Here is a 17,539-nt window from a genome sequence, read left to right on the forward strand (position 1 = left end):
CTAAAATCACATGTGTTCCCATATTCTGCTATTTCATAGGAATGTCGCACAACTTTCTCAGTAGTGCCTTGAATTTATTTATTTAAATGATGTAAGCCATCCCGAGTGCTGCTTCTACTGTGGAAGGGTGGGATATTGGTTTTCTAAGGTAAATTAGTATAAATACAATTATTGATCCATCTCATTTTGACTCTGTCCTTCCTTTCAAGGAAGGGCAGCATACATGAGGCTGTCTTATTTTATAATAAGAGGTAGGTCAGGCTAAGAAATAGTGGCTGGCCTGTCCTCCTCCCATGAACTTTGTGGCTGTGGGGATTTGAACCGAGGTCTCCCTGTCCAAATCCAGTATAATCACATGTATGTTATACTCCATGAATGTATGATGATTCAGCCCCTGATATCCAGAGGAAATCATTGTTACAGCTTATCAGCCCAAGTAGCTGGCAATCTAAAGCTGTGCCAACTATGTCAGAGGTGTCTATCCTATGGAATCAGAGCCACATTTCTAAATGGAAGGGCAGCTGTGTGGGTTTTATTGTGGACCCTTTGCATCCTTTGATCATTTTAAATTAATTTAAATCTCTTACTGCATTTCAGCCTCGATTTCATATATGACCTCTTTGAACACGTTTCGAGCCGTAGCAGCCAAGACACTTTGAAATGTGGGAGCAAACATCGGAAACCCACAGTCAGCCTACAATTCAAGGTTAGTTCCTTCATCCCTAGAGTTCTTCCAGGCATTGTGTTTTGTTGGTGACTGGTGCTCTGAATCCTCTCTCAAATAATTTTTGACTCAGAAAAGCAATCTTCATTCTGCAACTATGAATAGCATTGTTTTTGACAATTTTTCCCAGGGTATTTTTGACTTTCTAAAAATAAATGTTGCAATTCTATACTTACTAACCTGGGACCAAGTCCCATTGAACTCAGTGGGACTTACTTCTGAGTAGATGTGTAGGTTTGCACTGTTAATGTTTTCTGACCCTTCCTTTTAGTTGGCCATAGATTAGAGTTCTTTTCAGAGAGATGTGACTTGCTATCAAAATAACCTACCTGGGTGTAATTTGCAGACCTTGCCACTAGGTGTTGCTACAGTGACAACTAGCACTGGTTTACTACAATAAGTATGATTTACAAGTTTAATCCCCCCGCCCCCATTTTTTGTTTTTTTTAGGATTCACTGCATTCCTTAATGACAACACTAAGCACATCTAACCCCTTCTTTGTTCGCTGTATCAAGCCAAACATGCAGAAGGTAAGATTTAAGATTGCATTTGTCTTGGATCTTTTTGCCATGTGTCCAAAGATTAATGGCCTACCTGTGTGTGGAGTGTTCTGTGGTCATTAGAACGATAGCTTTCTGCTCGTACTCTCTGAAATGCTAACTCGTTTTACAAGTTATTATGTTTCAAGCATCCAGTCCTCCGGAGACCTTCCTTGTTGGTTGTCTTTCACATTTGCGTGCACTGTAAAGATGATATATTTTAATGAAATCTTGGAAGTGAAAAATTAAAAAACGGCAAAAAAAGCTTGCATATAGCATGAGCAGAACGTTTTGATTACAGTTTGTTGGTTGTGTGAGGCAGACCCCTTAGGATGTGATCCTTTCCATATCTAACTCAGACATAAGCCCCATTGAGTTTAACGAGACTAGGGGCAAAATCCTATGCATGTTTAGACAGAAAAAAGTCCTACAGTTCATCATTCCCCAGCCAGCCATGCTGGCTGGGAATTGTAGGACAGTTTCCCTGTCTAAAGATGCACAGGATTTTGCTTTAAATTCCTTGGTAAGTGTCTATAGGTTTGCAGCCTTAAGGTGGAAAGCAGTCACATCTTTCTGGTTATTAAAGCAGATTTTAATTTAAACAATAGCTCTTTGATATTCTTTACTGTTCAGACAATGTACATGTTTGCATAAGAGTTTAAACCAATGGTTTTCCAGCTTCCTATCTTCATGGGTCTCTTTCCACATTGATTGTCTCCTAAGGAGTCCCTGTGTGCCCTTCTAGAGGAACGGTGGGATATGTATTTATTTGAACATACTCTGCTCACATGTGTCCTAGCCAGGCTTTCTGGGCCACCTCAAATGAACCAAGGATGCACTCTGGGACACACCGAGTACCCTTCTGTGCTTGTGCAGGGAAAGATAGTGATTGGTGATGGTCAAACTGCCTATCAAGGAAGCTTGTGGGCCATTACTGTTCTTCTCATTGAGGAACCCCTGATAAGCTTCCCAAGACCCTCAGGGTTTCCTCCAACTCAAAGCCACTGACATAGATTCCACTATAGTACTTTTAGGAAATTTTTTATTATTATTTGGGGGTTAAAATGCCACACTAAATGGTCAATGATTACATCCCTTGGGTACTGGTCATTAAATTCAGGCAGACATTTCCCAGAAGTGTGGATATGAAAAGCATGATAGAGCTAAAATAAAAATGTACAGTGACCTTTCATTTGTCGAAGTCAATGTCTTTCAAGTTTGAATGGTTTCATCTCCACTGGAATAGATTTAGTAAAATTAAAAGCTCATCAGTGGATTGCAAGAAAACTGATGTGTTTCCAAAAAGGTCATAGAATTATAAGGGAAAAGCAGAGTGGTGTTTTTTCAGGTTCTGAATGGAAACAGATTTGGAACTCTTGCTGTAGATGATTGTTTTCAGCTGAGTTTGTGCAAGCTGTTGAGGTATCATATTTCCTAATCTTGGGCACACATGTTGCCTGCTGCTAAATCTGCAGTTTTGGCCAGAATGTCAACTTAAAAAAAATACCAACCCAGAAAGATCAAAGTATATGTCCAGCTCTCAGAAAGAAAGAAAGCTTTGAGCAGGATTTCTAAAGGATATGTGGAAGAGGTCTAGTACCCTCTCAGGCTCTTTACTTACCAGGGTCTCTTAATATTTGTATATGCTTTGTCTCTTTTTTTACTGTTCAGTCTAGGTTTTTTCAACTTTCTTTCTACCAGCACCCGGGCCCTTGCCAAAATGCTGCAATCAGAATAAATGAAGCAAATCAAAGGAGGGAAAACTGCAAATAAACAAAATTTCTTTTGAATCCCACTTTGGATTTCTTGAGTAAGATAATGTGGGGTTTTCTGGTCTGATTGTGTGTCACAGGGCAAAATCGCTCCAAATTTTGTACATCGCTTTGAGCAATTTGGAAATAAGTATTTGTTGAGTTCTTGGATATTATGTATGCTTCTACTTTTTATTATATGACCTTATGTTAAAGCAAAGTTGCCACAAGAAGACTTGGCAAACAAGAAACGCCTGTTGTACAACAAGATTGATGGTATATTCTACATGCACATTCTAAATGTCACAATAAGTAAAGGCTTTAATAGTCACAAAAGAAAGCATTCCTGAGAATATCCATTTCTATGCAGTCAAGATTAAATCCTTTGTGCTTAAATATCTTTTATTGTACCAGACACACCCATGCCTGCCTGCCTGCCTGCCTGCCTGCCTGCCCCTCTCTCTCTCTCTCTCTCTCTCTCTCTCTCTCTCTCTCTGCATTACATTACTCTAGTAATATTTTTGGTGGAGCATTATGTTGCAGATTGACTTCTGGCAGAGAATCTACCTCTGATTTGCAGACTCACCATTTTAGGAAGCAATCCTATGTCCCCTAGATAGTATCTGGGGGACATAGGATTTTTGGGTTCTGGATTCTGGGGTCGGAACCAGGGCTCTCACCTCAGAGCCCAGAAACTGCCTTGTAGCTGGGGCAGTTCTCTCTGTGCCAGCTAAATCTCTGCACTCAGAAATGGAGCACAGAGACAGGGAAAAGGGGGCGTTCCTGGGGGTGGGGAGGGGAGGAGACTACGGAGGCCACGTGACACAGCTTCCTGTGTGCAGCATGGCCTCCCCACCTCCCATGCCGAAGCTCCCTGGCTAGACAGGTGAAATCTCCTGTGTAGCCAAAAATGCAGGACAGCCAGAGCACAGAGGTGAGGATTGCCTCCATGCTCCTGCCGCCCTGCATTAGATAGTCGTCACCCTCCGAGTTCAGAGGCTGACTATCTCCATAGGATTGCACCCTTAGATAAATAGGGCAATTGCAATTGGGCCTCTGTTAAATAACTTTCATGGGAAACATAGGCCTGGTTCACACTCGGCCTCATTGTGTAGATTGTACATGTGGCAGGGTGCAAGAGCATGCTTTTGGGGCTCACACCTCTTTTCTCAGCCACTTCAAGGACAAGTACAGAAGAGCAGGATATAATTAATTGCTTACTTCCCCATTGCATAGTGCAAACTGGGGCCTCCATGCCCAAATGCCTACACAAGGATACCCTCCAACATTTTATGGATAAAAATAGAACATCTATTCTCACACCTGAACCCTTCTCCACCTGCTGCTTTGTTGGCTGCTTTATAAAATTATCTATACTCCACCTTTTGGCCCTTAGAACTGGCCACCAAGTCAGCTTACATCCATAAAAACATCCATAAAGATTCATAAAAATAACGGAAAGCATTAAAATAGAATTATTAAAACATTCCAGCAGCAGAAACGATAACATTCCAGCAGCAGAAATTGATGGGAACTAATTAAATGCTTATTGAAACAGAAAGTCTTTGCTGTTTATCTGAATCCCTCATGAGTTATCTCTGAGGAGGGAGTTGTACATTGTATTCAGTTATTCTGCAGGACTCTGCACTGCACTGGCTTCTGAACGTGTCAAGTGTAATTCTCCCCCTATAAAAGTTTATTGGTAAACTGACCATCAGTGTTCCCTCTTTCTTAAACTGTAAGTCAGGGGTGGGGAACCTTTTTCAGCCTGGGGGTCAAATTGCAATTTGGGAAGAGTCAGGGGCTGTATTTCAGCTGTAGGTGGGTCGAAGGGCATGGGACAGGGTCAAGGACAGAAGGAATTCTGACCAATCTGGACATTTTCCCACCACCATATAAAACACAGCTCAGTTCTAAGCAGTGTAAGCCCCAGTACAACAGCTTTCAGACCTGCAAAGCGCAGTTCAGTTTTAAGCAAGTCTACTTGGGTGTAAGCCCTAGTGCAACAGCTCTCACACCTACAAAAGCAACAGTTCAGTTCTGTGCAGGGTATTTAAAATTTAATTGCCTTTAAATAACCTCTTAAAGCAGATCACAGATCAGAGATACTAGCAGAAGTGGCTTGTGCGGGGGGCGGGAGCGGGGGGGGACCCCTAGGCTGCACCCAGCCCACAGCCAGAAGTTCTCCATCCCTGCCTTAACTAATGTTTAATGGAAACTTTAAACTCAATCAGATCCATTGTGTTCTTATAAAATAGCTTCGACTCAAACACATTCAGCAGTGTTTAGTATTTGAATAGGCAGTTGTAGGTAGAATGGAAGAGAAGTAGCACACCAGTATTTCGTGTCCATGCACCTGCATTTAGATGTGTGCGCACACTAGAGTCAAGATGCATCCACCCATCACTCACTGATTTAAAGTGTGGAGATCTGTGGCAGGCGTGAAAGACATCCTCAGCACTTTCCCCAGCCTATGAACATAAAATCCAGTTTACAGTTCTACACACAGTGGGGGAGAGGACACATAAACCTGAGGCCTACTTCCACTTCTCAGCTTGTACACATTCAGCTCTGAACCAGCCCAAAGGACAGAAATAACACACGTTTCTGTGTGCATATGTTTGTGCCAGTTCAAGCTGCCTTGGCTAGAGGAGAAGCTGTCCCTGTGTGCCTGGCTTGGCAGAAGGTTGATGACAGGTGCAAGGTTTAATTGGAAGGGAGTCGTGGTGGGATGAGCAATTCATATTAGCTGGTCACATCGTCAGGAGGAAACATGGCTACACCTAAGCTAGGAATAAAGTAGCTTTTAGGGACCTCAGAGTTTGACTCAACCTGCTGGATTTGGCTCAAGGTATTATACTTCCTTTCCACAATGGGAAAAAATGTGCGTCAGGGTTAAAAATAATATTTGGGGGTGTGTGGGGAGAATCTTGAGCAGTTGTCTAGACAGGTCTGAGTGGCTACATTGCTTCCCTTGTCATGTGAATCAGCATATCAAGTGTAACTAATGACTGGCCTCTGCCTTTCAAGATGACTCATGAGTTAGGCCAAAAACTTTATGAGTAGCCAGATATTTAAGTAAGAGGGAGGTCACTCGGGGACAGAAAAAGGAGACAATGCATGAATCCTGCTCAACTTTCCTCAAAAGAAGTGGCTTAGGCAAGAATTGTCACAGATGCTCAGTTCTGCATTGTGCCTGCCTCAGTCTGTAATGTTTACATGTAACCAGCATTTTTAATGGACTGAAAAAGTTTATTGCCACCAAACTTTAAAAAGAAAAATAATTTCATATATTCTCCTTTAGGAGGGATGACAACATTGTTTGCCAAAGGGAACAAGAATGCTGCCAAGGATAGCATTCTAATTATGGCTGTGTTCATGCGCAATGGTAAACCACGCTTTAGTGTTATGAGGATGAGCTTCAGTGAGTCTTGGATTCATGCGCCTCCCCTGCCCCCATTCTTTTTCTGACATGGCCACAAGAAGAAAACTGGAATCTTCTATTTTAGATTAACCACAGTTTATTGTTATGTCCGAATCCTAGGGCCAAACAGCACTAGTGTTTTATCTAGTACTGTAACATTGGAGAGGTTTTGCTTACGTGTGTGTGTTTCTCTGAATGTCTCCAGTTCGTCCTCTGTGAAATGGGTATTTTGCTTGACGTTGTGATAGCAAATATGAGATTTGGTATTTGGGGCCCCGACCCCACCTTTGCCTTGTAACTTGGCCAAAAAACTGAGTCCTTCTCTCAGAGCCTCATCTGTTTGCCTTCTGAGAAATGAGTATTTTGTGACTGGCCACACCCACCATGGCAGCCATTTTGTGAATGGACAAGCTTCTTTCACGGTGACCATTTTATGAGAGCATCCACAACATGCTCTCAAAATTCCAAATGTGTCCACTAGTCCAAAACGTTGGGGACCCCAAGGCTGAAGTTCCTACACGTTTTGAAGAATAGGGATACAACTCAGTGTACAGATTCTATTTCTATGCATAATGTAGAGTCTTGTCCTAAGAGAACAGTTTGTAACCAACACAAAGGGCTTGTTTAGAACAGGTAAGAATATCTTGTAGGGTTTTCATTGGGGATTTAGCAAAGGTTGAAAACAGGTATGGACTGTGATTGTCTTTCATCCTGTGGAATCAGGGGCGTCGTTAGAGAAAGGCCCACCTGGGCACGGGCCCAGGAACTTTTTTGAGTTGGGCCCCAGATCTTTTGAGCTGTCCTAATTGCCATTTTTTTTACATTTTCCCATTGAATTGCATTGGAAAACAGAAACGGCCATAACTTTTTTGTATGATAAATGCATAAAATTTGGCGACCTGGTAGCCCACATGGAGCCAAATTTTGGACAGTTAGGCCTGGTGGCTTATGTGCTAGCCACAGGTAAAATTTGCTTTTTTCAAGAAGATCTGTCAAAGCAAAGAGTTATAATGTTTTTGTTTGTCAACGTAAGTGCATGGAATCTGGAGATCTGGCAGCCCCCATGGAGCTGATTGAACCTGCCAAATTTCAGGCAGTTAGGTCCAGTGGCTTTTGTGCTAGCCACGCGTAAAGTTTCCTTTTCTCAAAGTCTAAAACAAAAAGTAAAAACTGTCAAGCCACCCAGGGGATTAGAGATCCTGATTAGAAGATGTTTAAGGTGACAATTAGGAGGTCACTATCCCTAATCTCTGGTGTAGGTTTTTTTTGAGGTGCAAAACACCTCTCTCCCCCTATTTGTCTTTTCTGCTCTTACATGCCCACTGTTGCGAGCTTGCCTGCAATTAAATTTTGATTAGGGAAAAGGAAGGGAAGAAAGAGCTCCATGTGAAATACTGATATTTCACACCGTATCTGATTTTACTGCCCTGAACTGGAACCTTTGGATTCTGCAGAAGTTTAGTAGCTTCAGTACAGCAAAGGATCCAGTCAGCCTCCACGCATTTCTTTCCCCCCCTCCACTGTAATATCTCCGAAATAGCTGTAGGACTCAAATAATTCCGGGGGGGGGGCAGTTAGGACTATGTGGTGTCATGATCGAGAAACTGCTGGGGCTTTTAAATAGATTCTACAGTTTAAAAAAAGCTAGAAAAATCCCTTAGCCACCTCATCTCATAAAGTTCATTTAAGTACATGCAATCCTTACAAACCTCCACAGCCTCCTAAATTCCTCTGAAGTGCTACCTCTCTGAAAGGAGCCACTTGGCTTAGGGAATTCTCTCTACCCCACCACCCTGCATTTCCAGTCACCATTCTTCTTCTTCCCTAACCTTTCTTTCTCTTCTTTATTCCACCCAGAGCATAATTTGTGGAATTCTTAAAAAGAATTCTCTTTGGGGGGCAAGAGAAGTTCTAAACTATATTTGACTTTATACAGACAGACAAGAGGGCTTGTTTTTCTCCTTGTCCTCGCTCAAGTCTTTGAGAAGAGTGGATTCACATGGTTGGAGAGAAACAAATCTGGGGCTGTTTTGTTTGTCAGTTGCCATTATCCAGCAATAGGAAGGGCTGTAGCTCAGTGGTAGAGCACATGCTTGGTATGCAGAAGCTCCCAGGTTCAATCCCCAGCATCTCTGTGGAACTCCCTCCCTAGGGAACTCCGCCATGCCCCCTCTTCAATGAGCTTCCGCCGTGCATTAAAAACGTGGTTGTTCAGGCAGGCATTTGGGGTGGGTTAGGGTATTTTAAAAAATGTTTTTATTGTAGAATTTTATTGTTTTAAACTGTTTTATTATACGCTGTACATCGCCCAGAGTGGCTGGGTGACCAGCCAGATGGGCGATTAATAAATTTAATCATCATCATCTCCAGGTAGGGCTAGGAAAGAATCCTGCCTGAAACTTTGGAGAGCTGCTGCTGCCAGTCAGAGTCAACAATTCTGGGCTAGATGGACCCAGTGTCTGACTCAGTATAAGACAGCTTCCTATGTTCCTATGAACAGAAAGCTTTAATAAAAATAGTTTTTGGTTTGTTTTTTAAGTGGAGGGGAGATAAATATTGCTAATTTATGCAATCCTATCTATGCCTACTATGTATGCCTTCTCAGTAGGCATACATAGGATTGCATAAATTAGCAATATTTATCTCCCCTCCATTTAAAAATGGAGGGGAGATAAATTTAATGAGGCTTACCCTCATTAAATTATATTTAATGAGGCTTACCCTCAGGAAAGTGTGCATAGGATTCCAACACAAGTTACTTTTGCAGGGAGGTTTGCACCTTGATGTTCTGCATGTTTACTCAGAAATAAGTCCTGAGTTGTGAGCATGGTACTGCAAGCTTAATACAGTGCCTACCCAATTCTGCCTAATGAATTGACTACCCTTTCAGCTCAGTCCTATGCATGTTTTGTCATTTGTGGGTTTGGGGTTTTTTTTTGCATGAACTCTGGCTTCAGTGGTGAGGGAAAGGCACTTAGTGCATGCTCAGAGTTTCTTCATAACTTTGCTGTAGTTTTGAAAACAGACTCATTGGCTGAATCTTGGTGAAGGCTTGGCACAAATGAAGTTATGGGGAGGAAGATACAATGAGAGCTTGTGCATAACGAGGAGGTAGAGAGGAGTTGCATGAAACAAGACAGCTGTTTTTAAAAAGAGTTGCTGGAGGGTGGTAGGACAAGGAAGGATAGTTTCATGGAGGGGAATAGAATTGGTAGGGGGAGAATGTAAGTTCCCAGTGGTGAAAGAAAAAACATTCTGCACATGCTCAGAGGCACTCTTTATTTAAGAACATAAGAGCTGTGCTGCATCAGACCAAGATCCATCTAGTCCAGCATTCTGTTCGCACAGTGGCCAACCAGATGCCCATTGGAAACCCACAAGCAGGACATGAGTGAAATAGCACCTTCCCACCCATGTTCCCGTGTTGCTAACATCGGTGAAATGTAAATAAAGCCTAGTCATTCTAAATTTGCATGCATGTATATCCTTCAAAAACTCTGCAGGTTTCTTGCCTGGGGAACACCTCTAATGACCCGTGCATTTTCATACAAATTTACCCAAAAACTATTGGGGAAAGGGTGAATGGAAGGGAAAGCAAATCACTCCCTCCCCCAAATTGCAGAACTCTGTTTCCACATGAACTGCTGCACCTATCCTTCTGAAACTTTGCTGGTTTCTTACTTAGGGACACCTCTGAGCTGTCTGTAATTTTCAGAACAATGGTCTAGAAGGAAAATTAGGGAGATAAGTATGTCCTCTTTTAGAGACTTCAAAATGTCAAGGCCACCCTTGAACAAAAACCCTTGTGGCTAGCATTCTGAAATTTGGCAGACATGATCTCCTCTGATGGAGCAATGAATCCTGAAATGTTTATCCAATTCTTCCAAGGAATTTAAATGTTATTGGCAGTTCCCTTTAAAAGAAAATCAAAATATAAACCCTGCACCTATTTTTCTGACATTGGGCAGGTGTAATCCCCTTCCTACTATGCCTGAAATTATCATCCAGTTCAGACCAAGAGAAAAAAGTTAGTTTTTTCTTAATTTCCCATGGTAGTCAACAGGAAGCATAAAGACTCATTTTTCCAAACCTTGACTCAGGTTTGGTGCTGAGCTGAAGTGGTCCAACTACAAATTGGCCTGAGCAGAAGCAGGATGTTTTCTAAAACGCTGAACTGGGGTCTGAGTTGAAGTGGGTGGGGGGTCAGTGCACACTTCTTATGTATGTCTGTATGTAATCTATACACACATGCAAGCACACCGCATGCACACACTCACACACACATATTAGAAATGCACTTAGACATAGATGGATGGATGGATGGATGGATAGATAGATAGATGGAAATTTGTGTTATGGGCCTGTGCCCTGGATTTTTTAAGAACCTAGCAACGCCCCTGTGTGGGATGAAACTATATAGGAGTTATAATTACATGTACCAATTCTGATGAGTAGCACTAAAACCAGTATAAACATTTCAATTAATTAAAATGAGTCAAATTTTAATTTAGTTTTTAAAAATGCTAATGCCATCTGGAAGAGAAAAACACTCATTAAAATAAGCTGTTATGTATTTTTATATCAAAATAAGATCTGCCTCATTGGGGTGCCAATATAGTTCACAGAGCGAGTGATCTTTTGCCACAAAAATATTTCAGCAAACAAGCCACAAGCGCAAAAGTTATTTTTATGTAGGAGATCCCTCAACCATCAATAAATGTTTTTGCTTGCACAATTTTTACCTGCCTTTTGTATAGTATGGAAGTTGCTCCACCGAATATACTCTTACTGCTTGCTGCTACAGAAGGACTTTTCTTTCATATGTACCTGTAGCATTTAGCAATATGGAATTCCTACAATTTCATTCTTCTTGGCTCTAGTACTTCCCATATAACAATAATTCTTTCTATCAACCATTGCTGTTTCTGTGCATGACATCTCTTCCTCTAACAGTGCCAATGCAAACATAATACTGTGTTCATCTTAACCATCGTTAAAGATTGAGAGTCACCCTCAGGGACATATCTCCTCTCCTCCCAACCTTCTCTGCAAATTTCCCTCTCCTACTTTAACCACAGTTAAGGAAAATGTCAGCACCTGCCTTAATTGTTGAACAAGGTTCCCTGGATCAGAACCCAACGCTACACTCTGGTTTCAGATCTTGATTAAATGGGAACACTTAGTTTTAACTGCAGTTAAGGTTCATCCTGACATAGCCCTTAACCATGGTCAAGTGGGGAGGGGATGAGAGATCACATATTCCCAAGTCTTGCTCCTAGTCTCCTAACCATGGCCTCTATCATATAGACATCCCAACCCTTATACCTATTGATCTATTCTCATTGGTATACATTCTTGAAGCCCCTGTTGTAATTACCACAACTTTAAGTTTGTTTTAATAAATGTCTCTACTTGTATTTTACCCTGAACAGTTGCAATGGAGAACTGTAAGAGTAAGCTTACAAGGTTCTGGGAAGAGGAAAAACTCACATGTGTCCTCTCTCCCCAGTTCAGACCAAATCAGTGAAAGCAAAATTGTCCCACTGCCACTTAAGAAACACTCATTGTATAAGGCAGTATCTCTACAATGCTAACATTTGGCAAAATATAAAATGTGCTACATGGCTGAGACCAGAAATTCAGCAGATACTTCGATCCTGTTTAAAGTTTTTGGTGTGCATTTATGTTTGTGCTGAGCACCGGAATTATGTGATTGTGGAGTTATAGCTTCACAGGTTTTGTAGAAATACTATGAGCCAGTATTGAGTTGAGCAGGGCTAGCATCAAATTTAAATCATAAGAGCACTAAATAATCCATTAACCTTAAAAAAAAAACCTGGATATTTTTGGAAGCCATTGCTTTTCAAGCGGGTGGAAGAAGCTGGGCCTGAGGCAACAGGAAAGACTGAGCAACAATTTTGTAGACTGATTCTGTAGACATCTTATGCAGCAAATTTCCAAGTGCAATTATCAGTTAAGCAAGTAATTTGACCTTCATTGAACCCATGGTCATGATACTTTGGCTTTCTTTAAAAAATATTGTTGGGTAGGTACCTCTGTTGGCATCAGCATATATTTTATTTGAAAATCTGTATTAGGGCAATACCTGTATTAGGCTAACCCAAAGTTCAGTATTGCTTTAATATGGATTTTGGATTTTTTTCTGTAATCAAAATGGCTATCTTTGCTTTTTGTGTATCTTATTTGAAAGACCGCATTCTCCCATATGTGTCTGCACAGGTTTTAAGATCTTTAGGGGAGGTCCTTCTCTTCGTCCCACCACCATTGGTGAGGACCCAAGAGAGAGGGTCTTTGAGTGGCTGCTCCCAGGCTCTAGAACTTCTTGTTGTGGAAAGCTAGTTTGTCCTCCTCTCTATTGTCCTTCCACCGGCAGGCAAAGACATTTTTATTCAGGCTGGTCTTTGGCATGCAAGCTGGTCTGCTGCTGAAGGGGTTTTTAACTGGTTCGGTGTTATTTCTGTGTGTGTGTATGCTTTTATTTGTTTTTAATGCTATGTTTTGTTTTAGCCTCTATTTTACTATTGCTAGCTAGCTTGAGTGCCATTTTTGGATGAAACGCAGGATATAAATCAATAAAATGAATAATTTGAAAACACTTCTTAGGCTCTGGAACAGAGCAATAGTGGCTTTTGGCCATTTTGAATTCAGAGTGTAGGTAAGCAACGTCGAGCTGTGCTTACTTTTTTGTTTTGTTTTCTCTAGAAGTACTTTAATACATTCCATAAGGAAGTAGTGTTGCTGCTTGCACTGTTCATTATCTTAGTAGCTCATTACAGGTCTCAGGAATTCATTCATGAATGCATGACTCAATTTGTCTGTATGTTTGGACTGAAACAGTCAAGGCCCAGAAATCTGAGGTTGAGGCAGAAAGTAAGAAAGGGAGGAGAAAGAGCCTTTCCACAGTAGTATCATATCATGCACAAAATTGTCTGAGCTGATTCTCCAAAACTGATGACAGTGGAAGACAGTACCTATTTTTCTTTGTGTGAATCAGTTCCCTAATGCAGGGGTAGGCAGATAGTAGATCTCCAGAAGTTTTGAACTTCAACTCCCAGGATCCCCTGGCAGTCTGGTCAATGGTCAGGAATGCTGGGAGCTGAAGTCCATAACATCTGGAGATCTACCTTCTGCTCACTTCTGCCCTAATGTATGGATCCTAGGACACCTGTTACAATGTTTTTTAAAAGTTAAACATATAGCAGGCAAATGATGCTTTTGTAGTAAAGGATTCCTTTTCTCATTATTTTTCTTGATTTGGACTTTTGGACCATGATGTTCAAGTCCAGGAGAAAATAGTGCACCCTACTAGTTTTAACACTTATTGGGCAGTATCCAATACTGCCACTGAGACTACACTAACTCTCTTGTGCCCACAGAATCACCACGAGCACAACAGGAAGCTAGTGCTCCCTAAAACAACCCTGGAATCGATCCAAAATGCTCATTTCTGGCACAAAATAGGTCAGCTGAATTCCCTTCTGTGAGCTCTGCTGACCTGCCTCATTCTGGAAACAAGCATTTCAGCTCATTTCCAGTAGTTTTAGGATCCACTGGCTTCCCATTGCACTGTTGGTGGCTCCTACTAGCACGCGGGCAGCATTGGATACTGCCCATTATTTTTAATTTCACAATGACTAAATTTTTAACTTGCCCGTCCCCCAAGGAGATCACAGTACACATAGTTCCCCCTCCCCTTATTGTTACAGTAACCGACAGCCAGTTTGTTTCATAGCTTTGAATAGGGATTTGAACCCTCGTCTCCGTGCTTCTAGATACCACACTGGTTCCTTGGATTCAAAGACACTGGTCGTATATGCATATGAGACATTGCAGATTCATAAAAACAGTCCAAGCTTAACAGATGTGTGTGGTCCAAATGTCTGTAGAAGTATCCATTGTGGAATTCCTCAAGCAGTACCTGCCAGACACTGACAAGGTTCTGTTCTTGAGCTGGGGCTCATTGTACTCCCATCACACTGGGGTCCAATGGAAGAAAACTCAAGTATTAGGTGAGCAGAGTGATCTTGTAAATTGGTCCTTGTTTTCTCTTCGTAGCCATAGCAAATGGATAGCAATTGACATTACTTCCCAACAACTTGTCTTGGAGCCAAACTACAAGCTACACTAATAGGTTAATCCTCTCCTCCATGTGTGCGGTGGGCCTGATCCGAATCAGGGCCATGCGTTCTTATACTAGAGTAAATAAAATCCGCAACATGCAACGCATTTGCATAATGTGTAGTTTGGCTCTCAAGTTGGGTAGAGCGAAGCAGCATCACATCTGGCAAAATAAGTACTAAAAATTCAAGGAAAGGGTGTGAGAAAGTTTGATGCTACTTCCTATGGCATCACATGGTGGGAAAGGTGATAAAGACCCACTGAAACTTGGAAGAGCCAGATTTAAGGCCAAACACTTTTCATTTGCAGGCCTTTTTATTTTCAAGCAAAAGCGGGTATTTTAGTGCCTGCTATGTATCATCAAACAAAAAGTAACTTGCCCCAGAGTTCTAGAATTGTGGCTTAAATTCTGATCGCGTTCTCCATGTTGACATGGCAACCGCTCCAGGAGATATGCAGGCCCTTGATGAATAGCTGCTAATAGCACAACTGGAGGGCAGCTTATTCTCCTCCAGTGAAAATATTTAGCGTTCGTAACTCCCAGGCTAGACATTGTTTCAAGCTATCTTGCTTGCTTTATCTCCTAAGGTCTCTAAAGAATCTGTTGGCTTTAAAAGCTATTTACATTGTCAGCAATCATAAAGAAAGATTAGCCCCCGTGTACTCCTGGTTAGGGAGTATCTAACAGTGGCGGCTGCTGAGCCAATACTGGCTAGGCATGACTTCCTCTGAGTAGCAGCAGGAATGAATTAAAACAAGCATCGCCAAAGATATCACATGAAAGACTTGAAATACCAGCAAACTGAAGAAAGCACTGTTTTGTGTGCAAGTTTCACTGCCTCTGTGTGCACGTATGCTTAATGTGTGCAGCTGCTGCTGCTGGAAATGCAGGATTTTACTGTCGCTTAGAAACTAAAAGAGGGAAGAGCTTCAAGAAGGTAAGGGAAATAGATAGATAGATAGATAGATAGATAGATAGATAGATAGATAGGAGTTTTAACTGAAGTATGACCAGATTTGTAATGGGGAATGTTTCTAGCAGTGTCCTTACTTCCAAGGGAAGTCATTTCATTGCTAGCATAGAGATATTTGTGAGTGCTTAGGAACTGGAGCTTTTAAGTAAGCTCCTTTTTTGTGTGAGAATGTTTCCACTGTGTCCTAAGTTGCTCACTCGTGTAGAAGCAGAGAACAAGCCAGCAAACTTTCCTGTGTTTCACGAAAAGGTCATATAATGTTGCAAAACACCATTACTTGTGTTTTCAGCAGAAACTCCTTCTCAGAATTGCATTTAACAAAAAGCAGATGGAGCTTCATTAAAGCATTTGGTTCCTTTGTACACTGTTTGGAAAAGAGTTCAGTAGGGGAAGGGAGAGGGAGTGGAAATTATCTCCATTGTTTGCCAGGCAGTTGTGTAGCTTTATGTATAAGTGTGTGTGTGTGTGTGTGTCTGTGTGTACTGCAATGCTTTGCTTGAAGTACAGTCTGTGTAAAAGCTGTGGAGAGGGTAGGTGAGGATGAAACAAAGGACAAAAGTTGGAAGAGGTGATCTGATTAAGCCTCTTTTTGTATGCAAGCTGTCACAAGTTAGAATGAATTTTGCAATCTCTGGCAAGACCTGATGGTGCACACTTGTTGAGTCTAGGATTCTGTGTCCGTTGACAGACAGTGCAGTTTGCTGTTAAAAACAACAACAACCCCAAACCAGATAACAAGGAAGTCTTGAGCTTGCTTGACCTTACAAAAGATGGAGGTGTTTTAGTGTTTTTTCAGGTCCACTCCTAGTATTCTCCACATTCAGTTGTGTGGGAGATAAGCAGGGCTGGAACTTAAATATGTAAGGTGGAGATTAAGTATCCTATGAATACTTACTTGGATATGAATTCTAATTCAGTGGCATTTACTCAAAGAAAATGTGTTTGGGCTAAGGTGTAAGAATCCATGAATCCATGTTCAGATGATCTTGATGGGGGAGGAGGCCATCATGGCTTCTCTCCCCAGCCTCGCACACGACTACCATTTCCATAAACTCTCGTGATGCAGCGCGGGTTGGTGTGTCGTCCAAACTGGCCATGCAGCATGGTGGCTTCGTACCCACCCTACAACCTCTACTGCACATTGTGGGTTTTAGGGTGGGTATGAAGCCACCCCCACTGTTCTGCGCACCCAGTTCAGATGACGCACCAACCTGTGCTGCCTTGCAAGGGATTATGCAAATAGCGGTCATGCACACATCATGCGTGGGGGTTGAGGGAGAACCCACAGTGGCGTCTTTCCCCATCACAATCGTCCGAACGCAGTCCATATCTTACCTAAAATTACATGGGAGAAAACAGGAAGATGTCCCATTGTTGTGTTAAGAGTTTTGTCACTGTTTTTTTTTTTTTTAAAAAGAGACCATATTGAATCCATATTGGAGTTATGTAGAAGCAGTCTGGACTTCCCACAAACTCTCTAAACTCACATTATTTTGTCATCCAAGATGGCACTAGATGAGAAATGGTCTGTTTTTCTCCTAATTTATAGATGAGAACACTTAAGTTTCATCTGGTGTGAAATATAGCACAGTACTCTGTCTGGTACTATGTCACTGCTAAATAATAAAAGTTGCAAAAAAGAAATCACATACTTTGTATTTTCTTGAGCTTCAGGCTACTAGTGATGCCTTACATTTATAAATTTGGATTCAGATGATGGGTGCAAACATTCAGAAGGCATTTATAACTAAAGAACCAAAAGATTTTTATAAACCTGCCATACTAGAAAGATTCCTCAGAATGCCCTGCTGCTCTTACAGAGCAGATGCAGTTAGATTTTAATCTTAATTGCATACTTTGAACAGATTTATTAAGTGAAAATAAATGGCAACCTCATTAGAGTAGTGGAGTTGTATAAATGAAATTAGCATTGGGTGTAGGGATGAATTTAAGGATGCGGGGCATGATCACCGGGTATGAAGAACAG

At 41.6% G+C, this 17,539-nt stretch overlaps 1 protein-coding gene across 1 annotated transcript in view; it reads left to right on the forward strand.

The window, feature by feature from the left end:
- MYO10 (myosin X) overlaps positions 1–17,539 on the forward strand; it is a 245,991-nt gene that overhangs the window by 160,689 nt on the left and 67,763 nt on the right. The window contains exons 18-19 of the mRNA XM_084850564.1: positions 598–706; positions 1,175–1,255. Of these exons, the coding sequence (XP_084706690.1) occupies positions 598–706; positions 1,175–1,255 (190 nt within the window). The remainder of the gene's footprint in view (positions 1–597; positions 707–1,174; positions 1,256–17,539) is intronic.

This window comes from Heloderma suspectum, chromosome 4 (assembly GCF_057233095.1).
Source record: "Heloderma suspectum isolate Gila_16-S chromosome 4, 16-S_ref, whole genome shotgun sequence".
NCBI lineage: Eukaryota > Metazoa > Chordata > Lepidosauria > Squamata > Helodermatidae > Heloderma > Heloderma suspectum.